This window comes from Ruditapes philippinarum, unplaced genomic scaffold, assembly GCF_026571515.1.
Source record: "Ruditapes philippinarum isolate M1 unplaced genomic scaffold, ASM2657151v2 ctg6150_1_1_1_1, whole genome shotgun sequence".
Taxonomy (NCBI): domain Eukaryota; kingdom Metazoa; phylum Mollusca; class Bivalvia; order Venerida; family Veneridae; genus Ruditapes; species Ruditapes philippinarum.
Genome location: NW_026864837.1, coordinates 33,730 through 49,337, shown reverse-complemented (window position 1 = coordinate 49,337; position 15,608 = coordinate 33,730). Strand labels below are relative to the sequence as shown.

The window sequence follows — 15,608 nt, the reverse complement described above, 5'->3', positions numbered from 1 at the left end:
AAAGTGGGTCCTTAATATTGGTCTTCCTTTCTTTCCAGGAATTCCTAAAAGTTTTGATCAATGAAATGCATTAAGTCATTCATACAAATTCAAATCAATTTATTGACGTGCTTCGTGCAGAATTAGTTGTAGTATAAATGTATATTTATCACATAATGTCGCTCAATACTATAAACGGTATATATATAACGCATACTTAACATTGTGACGCTATTTACTGTATAATACGTGAATGGGTGACGTCATATTAAAATGGCAAGACATACGATTATTTGGCGGACTGACTAGTTTTATACTATTGCGTGACTTTCTCACACTTATTTTAGATAAATGTGGTGCGGGGATTTTGGTGGTCAGGTGCTGGTGAGGTTTCGTCTGTAATAATTATATTTAAAATCTCTGTACGCGATACAATTTTCTTTATTGTATAATACTCCGTTACCGTGCTCCAATATGGTGCTAATAGCAACGTGTTTGCTATGATATAAGATAACCCATAAAGTGCATTTTTTCTCTGTTATAATATAGTTTTTTGTGTGTGTGTTTTTTTTCATATTCACAACAACAATTCCAACCTGTTAAAGTAACATCTATATTAGAACATTAAAGTACATCGTAGAAAAATGTTAAACTTTACATGTTTACTGTTTGAATGCCAATATTTTTGTATAAAAACGTGCAAAGATAGACGTCATTTCGTGCAGAATAAACAAGAAAACAACATTACATTAAAAATAAGCAGAAATTAAAAATGTTAATGAATTTCATATCATTTCTGTAGAAAAAACTAAAGAAGGTAAATTTATCTAATGCACTGAACAATTAATCCAACGTCCTTATATCAAATCTTTCAATGAAGGTCTTAATAAAGTAATAATCAAAGCGGTTCTTCTGGCATCAATTAAGTTGACATAGTAAAGAAACCGGACGCTTGATGTGTACTTCTATAAAACTGTAAAAGAGATCATAGCGTACTTATAACGACATTCTAAATCCAATAATCCATACAAAATAAACATTCTAGAAAATACAGTATATAAAAATGGTAATATTTATCTATAAATTATTTGCAGTCTGGGCAAGATCTTTGATTTTTGTTATATTATAACCCTCAGGATGCTGTTAAGCTGTTAGATCGGTAGTCTCTAGCTAGACATAGCCTGCATATCCTTGCATCTGAGTTGGAACCAGTGCATGAGTGGGTTAAATTAGAATGTTTTGACAATAGTAAGTGATAAGTCTTCAGTTTATATATATAAGAGGAGAAGGAGGTTTCCGTGTTTGTAGGTGATAGTTAGATTCTAGTTTTGGTTATTTCTTCTCAGGGTACTACTGTTGACAGTCATTCTATTCGATCCTGACTGTATTCTATTCTGCTGTTCGTTGGTTGCAATTACAAAATGTAGAAGCTTTATGCCCTTCATGAGCAGTAAGGGCATGTCAAAAATAAGTCGCAGTGAGCTGATCAGGTGAGTCAGGGTACAGTGCCACAGGTACTGGTAATAATTCATGAAGTCACTCAATAGCATTGAGTGCTAGATTGGATCCTTGAAAGGTCTAATCTGGCAACCAGTGTTTCGAAACACGACGGGGAGGAGTGGTCATCGCCTTTATCAAAATATAGTGGTGATTGACCTGGTGCGATAACACAACTGATCAGATAACCTTATTGCATATGTGTGTCAAAGTATCTAGAGCACTCGAACATTTATGTAAGTTTCTTTTACCATTAAAATTTACTTTAAAGTGAATATAAAGATCTCGAATGTCCAATGAAATGGACGTTACAAACGCGCAGTTAAATCATTATGTAGACATGTATATAGAATGTTGTATATCGATGTAAACAGCTGTTTAATAGCCTCACCTGAAGCGACATTTATCAAGTCACGTCAAATAGAAAATAACGTCAAAAGCGGTGTACAATATACATGTTTGTATGGATTTACTTTTATAAAAGGTTTGTGTTATTCGCGCATCATGCAGGTATTAATCTTTTTATATCAGTTTAAGTATAAGGGTTGGGCGATCGCTAATGTCTCGGGCTATTTATTATTTCGAAATCATTTTTTTTCTCTGTACAAATGTATTTATCTTTTATTTCATCGATTATAATATATACAATTTATGCTAATCGTAACTACAACGTCGTAACTACAACGCAGGACGTACACTAGTCAAGTCACACGACTTATGCATTCAAGAATCAATCCGCTCGTTAATGCTGAAAACTAGCTTTCGTTATCGAGTACGGACCCAGGACATAACACGTACGAGCCTTGTCCTTTGTTTGACACAATAACCTTTTTATACTATTTAAATATTTTCGTTTGTATATGTTAAGTATTCGTTATTTGTTTATCAAACACAACATCATTATCATCAATAGAAAATCTACTTGTATATCAATATGAAAGAGCACGACCAGTTTTATATAGGTTCATTATTACTAATATTGTTTTTTTTCCGTAACATTTCAGCATGCATATCCAAAATAATCTGTAATGAGCATTTGCATGTCGCGACTGTCTTAACACCATGATTTGGAGAGATATTGAAGAACAATTAAAATCAATTCGTATGATTTGCCTTAAATCTTGTACATTTGGTTGGGGTACCATAAGAGACATTTGCACATTTTACATGTTTTACTGGTGGAGATTCTTGCTACGGTTCCCGGTCTTACATGATTTCAATGCATGAACGGGCACCTAAGTAGAACCACGTTGGTTGGAAAGTTTTCGAAAATGAAAGAATTCAAAGCCCTAGATTGGAGTCAGCCCATAACCTCAACTCATCGGAAGCCCAAATTCACCCATTATAAAAATATTTGTGTATTTAGTATTAACAGTCACAAACAGTAAAAAATGGCTACTACAGCAGACGTGGAGTACAACTACTTAGGAAAGACAGGTGTAAAAGTATCAAATATTTGCCTCGGTACAATGACGTTTGGAAAGCAAGAAGGAGGTCCATTTAATGTAAGATTTAAAATAAATATGAATATCTTATTAATGTATTTTTTATAAATAGCTTATTATCTGAAATTGACTTAATTTATTCCTCATAAAACGTCAATATCTTAATAAATAAAATTTATATACACAATGTACTGATATAGACACACTTTACATTCAATTGTTTGAAAATATATCAGACTGTTATATTTGACTGCATGTTTCAACACTTCCTGATTTAATAAAAAGATCCAATATATAGACAGGCGGACTGCTTTTAAAGTTTAAAGTAAATTGTATATGTATCAACCTGCTGAACAGAATGGAGAAAATCACTGAATTACTTCATCACTGTTAAACACTAAATTCTCTAGTTTTATGACACACCAACTCATTCTGACGAGAAGATGGCGCATACACTCATAAACCGTTTTGTGGATCTCGGGGGAAACTTTATTGATACTGCCAACGTTTACACTGGTGGGTCATCTGAAACTATTATTGGCAATTGGTTTCAAAGGTATGCAGCAGCATGTTTTAATATTATATGTATATATCATGTATAACATACTCATTAAGACAGAGCTTTATTGGAGTGTAACATTTATAATACTGCACGTTTGTAACGCCATTTTTCATTGGATAATCATGACGTTTATATAGTTTTATATACATGGCTGCTGTCGATTCATGAAGAAATCTTACTTTTTTCTCTAAATTGATGCTTGCTGTATTATAAATTCGTTATAAAGATTGTTGACAGGTTAACGGCTCTGGTTATATTTACAAATAGTCGTTTATATAGGGCCATATAATTTGTCAACGATCTTTATAAGTAATAAGATACTTAATGACTATCGTCATTAGATCCAAGTTTTAGTGTCTAACTTGCATGTGAATTCCCATAAAAGCGAGCAGCGCATATCCGAACTTCTACAAACTAAAAAATCGCACGGGAACAATATAATAAATGTTCAACATTGAGACGTAAGCAATGTCTATGGAGATCTATACTCTCTCTCTCTCATTATCTTGAATATTTACATACTTGGGCGTTATGGTCTGCCTAAACTAGGTGACAATTAAAGAATTTTCAAATTTTCATTTAACTTTTTCTATGTTCGCATATTGTGAAATAAATTTTATTCTTTATGCAGAACTTTTTCCTGACGGCTAAATTAAGTCAGTGCACTTTGCTTTTCATTTTAAATTCTCACTCTCAGCAACGTAACTTCTAAAAAATAAAAGGACAAATGATGCAACAGCTAAACAATTTCTTCAATTATAAATATACCATTATTATTCACAGTAAACAAAGCAACAGAAATGACGTAGTACTGGCAACAAAAGTGCGCTTCAATACGAAAGACAAAGAACCGAACAATCTTGGTTTAAGCAGACGACACATTACTCAGGCTCTAGAAGGAAGTCTTCAAAGACTGCAGACCGAATACATAGATTTGTATCAGGTAGGCGACATCTTGACATGTCAGCTGGATTGTGTTTGAAAGCTTCGATCAGCATATTCAAACATTATTCGTATCCGCTTCCCATTACTGTAGTCACGTGGAGAAACATAAGAAAACATCTATTAATCAATTAGGGTAACATATGTTTTCAAGTTAAATGCATTTATAAATGCTGTAGACTTTTGTCATGATTCAATAAATATCAAAACTTGAATACAACGAATGAAAATAGCAGCAATAACTATTTTCAACCTATATTGATTTGAAATAAAAAAATATGCACAATATTGGCGGATATAAAGTACATTAGATTTTTTTCGGATGTATATCCCAGAATCCTTCTTTATTTTAATAAGTATTTGAGGATACAAAACGTTTTTGGGATTCATTGGTAAAACATTGTAGTATTTTGGTGCTTAACTTTAATATTTTTACAATTTTTTTCAAGTATCAATAATGTAATGTATTCTTATATGACAAGTCAACATGTCGTTTGCACAAGTCATCATGATACTTTGACAAGTTAACATGTTGTTTGCACGAGTCATCATGATACTTTGACAAGTTAACATGTTGTTTGCACAAGTCATCATGATACTTTGACAAGTTAACATGTTGTTTGCACAAGTCATCATGATACTTTGACAAGTTAACATGTTGTTTGCACGAGTCATCATGATACTTTGACAAGTTAACATGTTGTTTGCACGAGTCATCACGGTACTATGACAAGTCTCTTTGTGTGTGCAAGCAGTGTCTTTCGTATAAAATTCTATGTGCAAGTTAGTATCTTCAAAACTACGGATGAAAATGGATAGAAACTTACACACTTATTTGATAGTATTTAAGGAGGTAATTATCCAAGGTCCATTTAACAGTTACATGACCGTATTGTTTGCCATTTTGAACTTTTAAAAGGATAACATTATTAAACTCTTTTCTTACTAATAATCTAGTGCCCTGTCCTACCGACAGCTCTTGTTTTATTTTATTTCCACGTGTTTCAAAAGATATGTTCTCTCCTTTTCGTTGTTAAGTTTTAAATTCTCAGGGAAGAGCTGATCCTTGATACAACCGTCCATTATAGCCTATCAAGAATGCTATTTCTTGTAAAAGAACCTCCTAAGCAACTTAATATTCCAATAAACTTTTTTCTTACGCTTAGATCCCAGCATTGTGCAACATTTTACTTTGCAACTACTTCCTGGTGCCCTTAGATGCGTTGCACGTTACTGGTTTTCTTGTATTTTTCTTTTCATATTTTGTCAGGGTCACGGTTGGGATAATGCCACACCTGTTGAAGAAACACTGCGTACGTTTGCTGACCTTGTCCGCTGTGGTAAAATTCATTACTATGGCTATAGCAACCTTTGTGGGTGGCAGTTGCAACAAGTCGTGGACACATACAAAACTCTGGGACTTCAGCCATGTGTCACATTACAGGTTTGCTATTCATTGACATACCTCGTTTCATTATGTTTTACCAGAATCAAATTATCCCGGCAATATATTTACAAATAAAAGGCATACCATAATTCTACCTTATTGCTACATACTTTGCCTGAGGTCTAATTACCTTTTACTAGTAAATGATATACACAGTTTTCATCATATTGCAATACATGGTGTTGGTAGTTTTTAATACGCACCATGGCAGTAAGCCACATTGAATTTACCAGATCATTGTTCGGCACTGTTCGGCCACCGCATACGTCCTTGGGAAGGCTGTCAAGCAGTTTACCATTACTAATTGCCTTCACTTTTGCAAGGAGCTGATAACATCTGTACATGCCAGAGAAGAGGTACAGTGCGAATGACTGTGGAAAGAAAATTCGTGATCAGTCGTAACGAAAGTGACCTGCACGAACTGGGCATCGAACCCGTGTCGACCGATTCACAGTTCAATACATGTCATGTTACTTGAGTTTGTCAAGATCGATATTCTCATATAGAAAAATGTGACGTAGAATTGTAATGTTTTCAATCCGATGCTAAGTTTATTGGAGTCCTGTAATTGTTAAAGATATAAGCGGCTGAGATTTTTTTCCATAAATAGAAGAATATGCTACACTGTCTTCAACTAACAACGATTTGTTTTTTAACGTATTGTATTACAAAATGCAAGGCGCTGTGTAAATTCATTACCTCAGTGTTCATTGTCATGTATGTTTATCACAGGGACATTTTGTCTTTGTTAAAATAGAGTGATTAGTATGCAGTTGAATAATGAGATGAATATTTGAAATAGAGACGATAGGGGATAAACAGAGTATTGGTATGTTATACAGAGTATTCTGACACTTTAAGCAAACTGTGGTCTTTCTAGACCTTTATACCCCGTGCCCTTTTATCCTACTGAAAATTGCTTATTACAAACAGATGCTTGAATACTAGTATGAGATTATGCTGTAATTTTCAAGCTCTCGAGATATCTGACATTATGCCCATCCAAGAGTGAGTGAACAAGTGAAATCAAACAAGTTTTCATTTTGCCACGATTCTTTTTCAATATCTATATAAACATCCATCGAATTATACCAGTCGATCAATTTATCAAATCAAAAGAGTATGACAGTTTTTTTTTGTATTTTAGGCAGATCTATATTCTATCCTAAACATACTCCATCATCAACTGTTGGTCAGTCACAATTGTCAAATATGTCAAAAGTTAATCTTTTGAAACATATAGTTACTACAGCTCAACTTGACAATGAAAATGTGAGCATAAAGTCACTTTAATGATGTAAGCAACATTAGCAATGTCTTACAACTATCGTTTGCTTATCAGTATATAGCTAGCTTTTTTTGTTTGTTTCAAAACCATGTAGCAACAATACAGTCTATTACATAGAGAATCCGAGTGGGAACCATTCATGGTGTGCCAGAACGAAGGTATTGCAGTTCTGCCATGGAGTCCTCTTACAGGGTAATTTCTAAATTACTTACTACACGTACTTCCTTTTTATAAAAGATATTGTAAACAATCTAAGTAGCCTGTGTAAATCATGTCAAACAGAATTGCGCACCCCCTGTTAATAATGTTATTCTCAAATGGTACATTTGTACATTTTAGGGCATTCTTTTGAAAAGGTTATCAATTTAAAGGATATTTTTCTAAAATCAAGTTTTAAAAAAAAACATATCAAATTATTTAACAGAAAATAAATAGATGATAATTTGAGTGTTGGGGTTTCTTTTATGAGTAATGTGTTTTGGTTTTTGATTGCATCTGACGGACCAAGTGGGAGACTCCATGATGGATAGTTCGTAAAGCCCTTTGGGACTGAATTGTCTTAATGTTCGTCTTCTGCCTTGCTTCGTCGGGCCCTTGTAGGTGATTTTCTTGTTGCTCTGTCTTCCTTTAGGCCATTGAGTACTTTTGTTATGGTCATTGGGTTTACTTTTATATGTTTCTACATGATCATTTTAGTGTTTTACTTATTTAACCTTTTGTAACCATGACAACTGTTAGAATTTCACTTGGCGGGGATTCATTTTATTTACACTGTCTCGTTTATGGGAACATGGTGGGGCTAAGAGCGAGGTTTGGTGCACCATTAACCAGTTTTAACTCCCCAGCAGTCATTATTATGCTCCAAGGCGGCGCCCCACTGTGTTCCTCAGATGTATGTCTATGTTGTTTCATGCTGTTTTGGTGACACTTTTGCTTGTGTCCCTTGTTGTTTTCTCGTCTACGGTAAGTATCTTCCCATTTGCCTCTAGTTTTATTTCTTTGATTACCCCCCCCCCCTTCCCCGGTCTCCTGTTCCCTTCCCCTTTGTTGGCCTATTATTATTTTCTTTGAATTCCTAATCAGTTACAAATTATTTATCATTTAATGATTAACCTGTCCGTGCTCTGTCTTTGCCCTGTCCTGTTTTTGTTTGGGGTCCGCCTGGGCTCCTTGCCATTGGTTCTTGTTGCTGGGTCATATGGGGGTTTGCGTTCATTGAACGCCGCCTTTCCTTGTTGATCTTGTTTATCATATTTTTTGGGTCGGGCAAGACCTGGCGAGCTTACAAAATGTAAGTAATGTACAAGTATATGTAATATACCATATGCTCTATTTTAGAGGATTGTTGACTGGAAAGTTTAAAAGAGAAGGTGTGCCTGATGCTAGCACAAGCAGAGTTGGATACATGCTGGCACAAAAAGCATTTGGTCAATTAGGGGCGTGGTCGCAATTTTCCGGCGATGATCAATACTGGCAAATCATCGATGTCCTGAAACAAATATCCAATGAAAATGGTAATTTAAAAAAGAATGTTTAATTATTATTGTGTCACAAAATTTGCAGTGTTTTTTTTAAAAGATTCATTGAATTATGAAAAATTAAGAAGTTTTACAACTCAATATAAATTCATATAGATATATTTAGGACATAGACATTATTCTTTTTACCTTTTCTTCTTAATTTTCATGTGTCATAAATAAAGCAAAACTTTTGAAGCATTATAATGTATCTCAAATTAAGAATTTTAAACATATTTTAAGGGCATCAGTATGTTGTATTTTCTTTCATATGCCTCCTTAACATTTGACACATTTAGTATTGTGGAATTCTATATTTTACACATGCATAATATCTGTGCGAGGACTGTCCCACGGAGTCGTGGATAATCACTATAAAGACAATAAGTGTATATTTCATATAAGTAGGTGGCTTGACATCAAAACTGTATCCTACAGAGAGGTAATACTTAAAAGATTGAAAACATTAACATTATTACTTATATAAACAATGTCGGGTTGTTTTGCAAACAGCATTTATATATAAGTAATATAACCTGTTAGAAATATTTATAACGTATTTGTACAGTAAGCATCTTCTTTTAGACAAAAGGTGAAATTTCTTGAAATTCATAAATAACAATAGATTCTTTAAGAAGCCCATAAAGTAATATTGTTTTATTTAAACGCCGTTGTACGTGACTTATTGGGACAGCCCTCGTATTAAAGTCTGTACATTGCCTAAACTTCTTTATATTGCCTTAACTTGTTCGAAGTCTAAAGACTTATTTCAGGCCAGCTAACTTTAAAGTTAAATTTGACTGTAAGATAATGGTGGCTCATTATCCAGACATGCTTTATATCCAGACAGATTTATTATCGAATTTTAAAGGTATTGTAAGAATAAATTAGATGTTATTTAGAATGTTAGGGTTTCTTTTGGGGTAATGTTGTTTTGGTGGGTTAAATTAATTTAAAAGTGAGCCGGCCTAAGATAAGACTGTAGACTCTCAACAAGTTTAGGCAATATACAGTAGACAAAGCATGAAAATGTTGGCGAATGCCCAGCATAATTCGACAAATATATTTATTATATAAACAATAACACGAAATTTGTAGACAAGACAATAGCACAAGTTGCTCTGAAATGGGTTCTACAAAAGAGTTGTGTGGCCTCGGTTGTCATTGGAGCAACGTCATTAAAACAACTGGAGGAAAACATGGCCGCTGGTAGTACTCAGTGGCAACTTACTGATGAACAGGTGATCAATTAAGACTCACAATAATATACATGTATATTATCTAGAAGTAAACCTATTTTGTACTTGTTTTTTTTTCAAAATGCAATCTTTTAATAACCTGATTTCACAAATCTGAGATGAGATGCAATTATTAGTAGCAATCTCGACTTATAGCAATGCGTATGTTTGTTCAGTAATATGCATTAGAGCTTAAATATTAAAGTAAGTGTTTGGCACTGAAAGATCTGTAAAAAGCCAATGTCCTTTCATAAAAAATGATTAAAATTAAATATCTGTTCAATGACCAACAATTGTTTTCAATTCAAATACGAAGAAATACTGTGACTTTATCACCCTGCATAGTTGATGCATGTTTGACTTTTCCTATTTCCATTGACCATTTTTGTCTTCCTTCTTTTCCATTGACCAATAATGTCTTCTTTTTTCCCATTGACCAGATTTGTCTTCTCCGTTCTATTGACCAGATATGACTTTTTTTAATTGACTAAATATGTCTTTTTTCAATTCTCTTTTTTCAATTCACCAAATATGTCTTGTCTTTTTTCCAGTCATCAAACACGGCTTCTCTTTTTTTCAAATCTCCAAATACGAGATATATCTTTATTATTATTGGTTTTCATTATTTGATTGTTGTTGTTTTACAATTCTGTAATTAGGTGGCGTTTATTTACGTATATTTACATTTAAGGTTACAAATGTAGTTATGTTAGTAGTTATGTTAAGGTTTTGACTAATGAGATCAATTTTATTATTTAGATGGAAGCACTGGACACAGTAAGTCCCAACAACAAACCATACCCTTATAATATGCTGTGGAATGCGAGAAATGCTGGAAGATATAATCCGTTCTATGAAAAATCTGTGAAAATTCCAAAATCTTCAATATAGATACATGACCCGCAGGTTTGATGTGGTGTTTCGAAGTTGATTTTGTTCGTTACAGTTTGCGAAAGTGTGCGATATAGAATTACTTAGCTTTCATACATAGATAATACGACATTGAGGTGAAGTCCACATAACTTTTTAATTGTAATATTTTTTGTCTATTGTCCTTTGAATAAATAATACGCCGAATATCATACTTCAACTTTTATAGTTGCGACGTCATCAATCATATTAGTGAGGTCATGAGATTCCCACGCTTGACGGCGAATTAATCTAAATATCAGCAGCAGATCGAATACCTTCTGTTTTATTAAAAATAAACTTCCACAGTTGTTGTTTGTGTATTTCAATATTGATGACTGTTCAGTAACCGATTTATTTACTTCTTTAATTTTTTAATTAATTTATCATGGTAATATTACGAAACTTTAATGTATCAAATGTAGATCACAAGTGAGAAAACGAAATAAACTTTAGATTGTTTTGGAGCTGACAGTTGTGTTTCCTAAAGTGTTAACGAGCAGCAGATATTATTCCCTAATGGGTTTCACATTGAAGGTTTCGTGATAACCGTCGTATGAACACATTTGCGGATATTCCTAAATTCAAATTCTCACCATACCCATGCAAAGCAGTTCAAACAATAAACTATCAAGACATTTAGCAGTTTACGAGAAAATGAGATTTGGATTTGCTTTAAGGCTTACATTTAGTTTGGCAAGTGAGTAAGAACATAATTGTATACATTTAGTAGGGAGCGTTTAAAAAATGGCGATTGGTTGTCAATATTGATACTATCATACCGTAAATTGTCTCCCTTTAGAGGGCAATGTATACTTAGTACCCATTCTTATTTTGTTTTCATTCTGACCAAACAAATCTCCGGTACAAGCAATTTTGTCCCACCATAAATCAAATTATCATACCATAGTCTTCTTATACATGTATATTAACGGAGTGCTATCTACACTGAAAATAAAATCTTGCACTGAATAGAAAATATGGAAATTTTGGACATATGAGACAGGCTAGAAATGGCCTCAGATCGAGATTAATATGACGTTTGACCAGCGCAGAAAATCCTTTTACTCTATCTCATTGCATTGAGAAGATTCAGTTTTGATGAAAAAAAAAAAACAATGCAAAATACAGTAGAATCCCTACTAAAGACCACCTCGGATTTAAGACCACCTCACTTTTAAGACCAGTTTTTTAAAGAACGGAATTTTCTGTCCTTTATGTCAATGGTTACATGATTCAGAATTAAGACCACCTCACTTATCCACTTTTAAGACCACCAAATTCAGTCCCAATTCATTATTTTGTTCTTTAATTGACCTCACTATTGAGACCACTGATATTAAAATCAACACCTTCCTAGATCTTAAATGTGTAGTTATGTTGTTATTATCTGCTTCATTGCTCTTAGGCATGACACGTGATTACACAAAAAATGTTTCAAAATCTGTTAGTTATGGTATATTTAATGAAAAAAGGTGAGGAAGTTTATTTCATAGTGGTTTAATGTTGCTTTATGAACATTTGTTTTGTGAAGAAATAATGTCTGATATGATATGGGAATTATGTACATCATACTTATTACTATTGAAATCAGAACAAAGAAAATTTGATATTAAATTTCATCAGAAATATGTTTTGTTCCCATCAGAGGTAATATTATAACATACTTTTATAAATATTGTATTTGAAGATTAAGATACATATTGTTTGTTTTACAAAATGACTAAAATAGGCCCTGGTCATAACGTGCGTAAGCTATGATAAGAATATCCAAAATTAAGACCACCCCGCAATTAAGACCACTTTGGTCCAGTCCCAATGGTGGTCTTAATTGAGGGTTTTTACTGTAGTGATATTTCGCAATTTTGAGACGTCCCCTCGTTGCAATGGTAACAGGAAATAAATTTAAGATTGAGCATGTTGTTACAGAGATTATTGTTCAGTCAACATATGTGCGAACATTCATCAGTATTGAATAATGTTGAATCACCCTTCGGATATGTTGCCTGCTTTTTAAAATTGTCTTTTGACGTTTTATCTGTGAAACGCAGGCTTCTGATTCCCTTTCAAAATTCCATTTTATTTAGTTCCGCCCATTGTTTTCTCGTTTAGGGAACACGTTTTTTATTACTTGGGGACCATACGCCACTTTTCATGGAATGGCACGGAAGTGTCACATTGAAGGTTCCATGATAACCGCCGTATGAACACATCTGCGAATGTTTCTAAATTCAAAATTTTACTGTTTCACGTTTAAATGTTGAATTCTGCTTAAGCTGGTGCTAGGGGGCGTGGACGGTAACTTGCAATTCTATCACCGTCCATGAACAGGATCAATCAAACCGAGCCTGCATCATTTTCAATTTTGTCGTATTGGGCTTTCTTTAGGGATTCTGTATTTATCTATTTTTTGAAGCATTTTTCATAGTTTTATAGCAGTTGGAACTTGTCACAGGAGGAGGCGTTTCAATGAAAAATGTAATTTTCTTTGTTTGATAGTAGCGAATAAGGAGAAAATTGATTTCCCTGAATGTAATGAGTGACCGCTAGGTGTCGCTATTCGTATAATTTTTGCACGTGCAAAATCGATTCAATAGTCATTCAGCTTTGGACAGTCAGACTGATCTATATGTTTATTTTAAAGCCGGTTTTGTTGACAACGTGTTATGGCTTCGGGTGATGATAATAACATTTCCAGTATGAGTAATACATGTATACATAAACAGTTAAATGTGATATTGTTTTTTTCTGTTAGTAATGCAATAGCTGTTAGCTACTTGTCATGCGTAATTAGTGTATCTTTATTAAAAAAAAAAACAGAAACAAAACAACAACTGTTTTTACATTAATAAATGAACAGTGGAATGCGGTCCTTTGTGGTCTATTTTTTTTTCAGTGGCATGATAAGTTTAGTGTCAGGATGCTCAGTGTGTACATAAAGTTATTTTCATTCCTGCTGTGTTAACTATTAAAAAGAGATTGGCAGATGATAGAGGTAAAATTTAATATTCCATTTTAAGGTAAAGTTACATTTACCCTATGGCTGTTGTTCCATATAGTATGATGTACTATATCTGCCATACACATGTACCTGGAGCATCTTATGTGACATATATATATACCTGATGCTCCTTGTTGTGTTCCATGTAGCATGAAACATATTATTTACCACATGCCCTGATGTTCCATGTAGCATGAAACATATTATTTACCACATGCCTGATGTTCCATGTAGCATGAACCATATTATTTACCACATGCTTTATGTTCCATGTAGCATGAAGCATATTATTTACCACATGCCTGATGTTCCATGTAGATGAAACATATTATTTACCACATGCTTTATGTTCCATGTAGCATGGAGCATATTATTTAACACATGCTTGATGTTCCTTGTAATATGAAACATATTAATTACCACATGCCCGATGCTCCATGTAGTATGAAACAAAATATTATTTGCCATATTTCTTATGTAACAACTTAAACGGACTGTGAAACATATTAATTGTTATATATCAAATGTACCAAGTGGCAAGATACATGCTATACTATTTATCTAATGTCTAGGTAGCATGAAGCTCATGTTTTGTGTCATATTTTTGATGTTCCATGTGTAACGTTATATATTATCGATTGCTCCATGTAACATGATATTTGCTTTTTAGTATTTTTTTTTCTTTCTTTTTGCTTGTATCAGGGACTTTCCGTTAAAATATTCTCTAATTAAAGAACTCCGTTGGTATAAAAATTCATAAAAATAATAAGCAAGTAGTCCATTTACTGTAACAGCAGAAGTACTTGATTAATGTATTTTAAGTAGACCTCATTAATCTCTTTTTTCTTACTGTCTGAAACATAAATTAACTACCGTATATACCTTTTTGGTTGTTTTTTTTTCTCTATTTAGCAATTTTTATTTAACAAATACCAAGCCAATTTTTTGTCAGTAGATTTACAGGCACATGTATATAAGTACGACCAATTTTGTAGTTTTAGTTGAGATATATCACTATCCACCTTTTCTCCTTCAAACAGCATATTGAAAATACATCTCATGCTTTTGTTTTATACTACTGGTTCAATGATGGACGGTCTGTCTGGAGGTTTTCCCTTTAAGGTTTTTGGGTTCTACAGCAATGACAATATCCTTTTTCACTCAAAGTGCTTTTTACATTATATTATTTCTCAAGAGGTTCAAAAACTATTTGTCAGGAATTATGAATTACTATGAGTAATAAAATTTCAATAGTTTCAATGAATGTACAAGGTTTGGGAGACAGAAGTAAACGCAAAGATGTTTTAAATTTTTTGAATGCAAAAAAATACTCTATATGTATGCTACAAGATACTCACTTCACTCAACAAGAAGAAAAGTATATCAGGGCACAATGGGGTTACGAATGTTATTTTAGTAATTTTAATAGCCAGTCTAGAGGTGTAGCAACATTTATAAACAATAATTTTGATTGTAAAATTAATAGCATTGACCGGGACAATAATGGGAATTTGCTGATTTTAAATTGCAAAATATGTGAAAAAAATATAAGTCTTGTAAATGTGTATGGATCTAATAGAGATAGTCCAGACTTTTATCATATGGTTCATGAAAAAATGTCACAGTTTGAAAATTCTCTCTTCATTTTGGCGGGAGATTACAATTTGATTCTAAACCCAGAAATGGATTGCTTTAATTATGTTCATTTAATTAATCCTAATGCTAGAGATAAAGTTTTTAATATTATGTCAGAATTCAATCTTTTAGATTGCTGGAGAGAAAA

At 33.2% G+C, this 15,608-nt stretch overlaps 1 protein-coding gene across 1 annotated transcript; it reads left to right on the top strand.

Annotated features, from left to right (window-relative positions):
- The first annotated feature begins 1,852 nt into the window (after positions 1-1,852).
- LOC132726979 (1-deoxyxylulose-5-phosphate synthase YajO-like) lies at positions 1,853-11,905 on the top strand. The gene is made up of 9 exons (XM_060712392.1): positions 1,853-1,960; positions 2,843-2,981; positions 3,332-3,477; positions 4,267-4,426; positions 5,696-5,869; positions 7,255-7,352; positions 8,499-8,674; positions 9,776-9,918; positions 10,675-11,905. Exons 2-9 carry the CDS (start codon positions 2,868-2,870, stop codon positions 10,804-10,806), a joined length of 1,143 nt encoding a protein of 380 aa, XP_060568375.1. The 5' UTR covers positions 1,853-1,960; positions 2,843-2,867; the 3' UTR covers positions 10,807-11,905.
- The last annotated feature ends 3,703 nt before the right edge of the window (positions 11,906-15,608 follow it).

Coding starts and splice junctions, on each gene's coding strand:
- LOC132726979 (XM_060712392.1), top strand. CDS start 2,868: ATGGCTACTACAGCAGACGTGGAGTACAACTACTTAGGAAAGACAGGT. Junction 4,427..5,695: donor AATACATAGATTTGTATCAG/GTAGGCGACATC, acceptor ATATTTTGTCAG/GGTCACGGTTGGGATAATGC. Junction 5,870..7,254: donor AGCCATGTGTCACATTACAG/GTTTGCTATTCA, acceptor AAAACCATGTAG/CAACAATACAGTCTATTACA.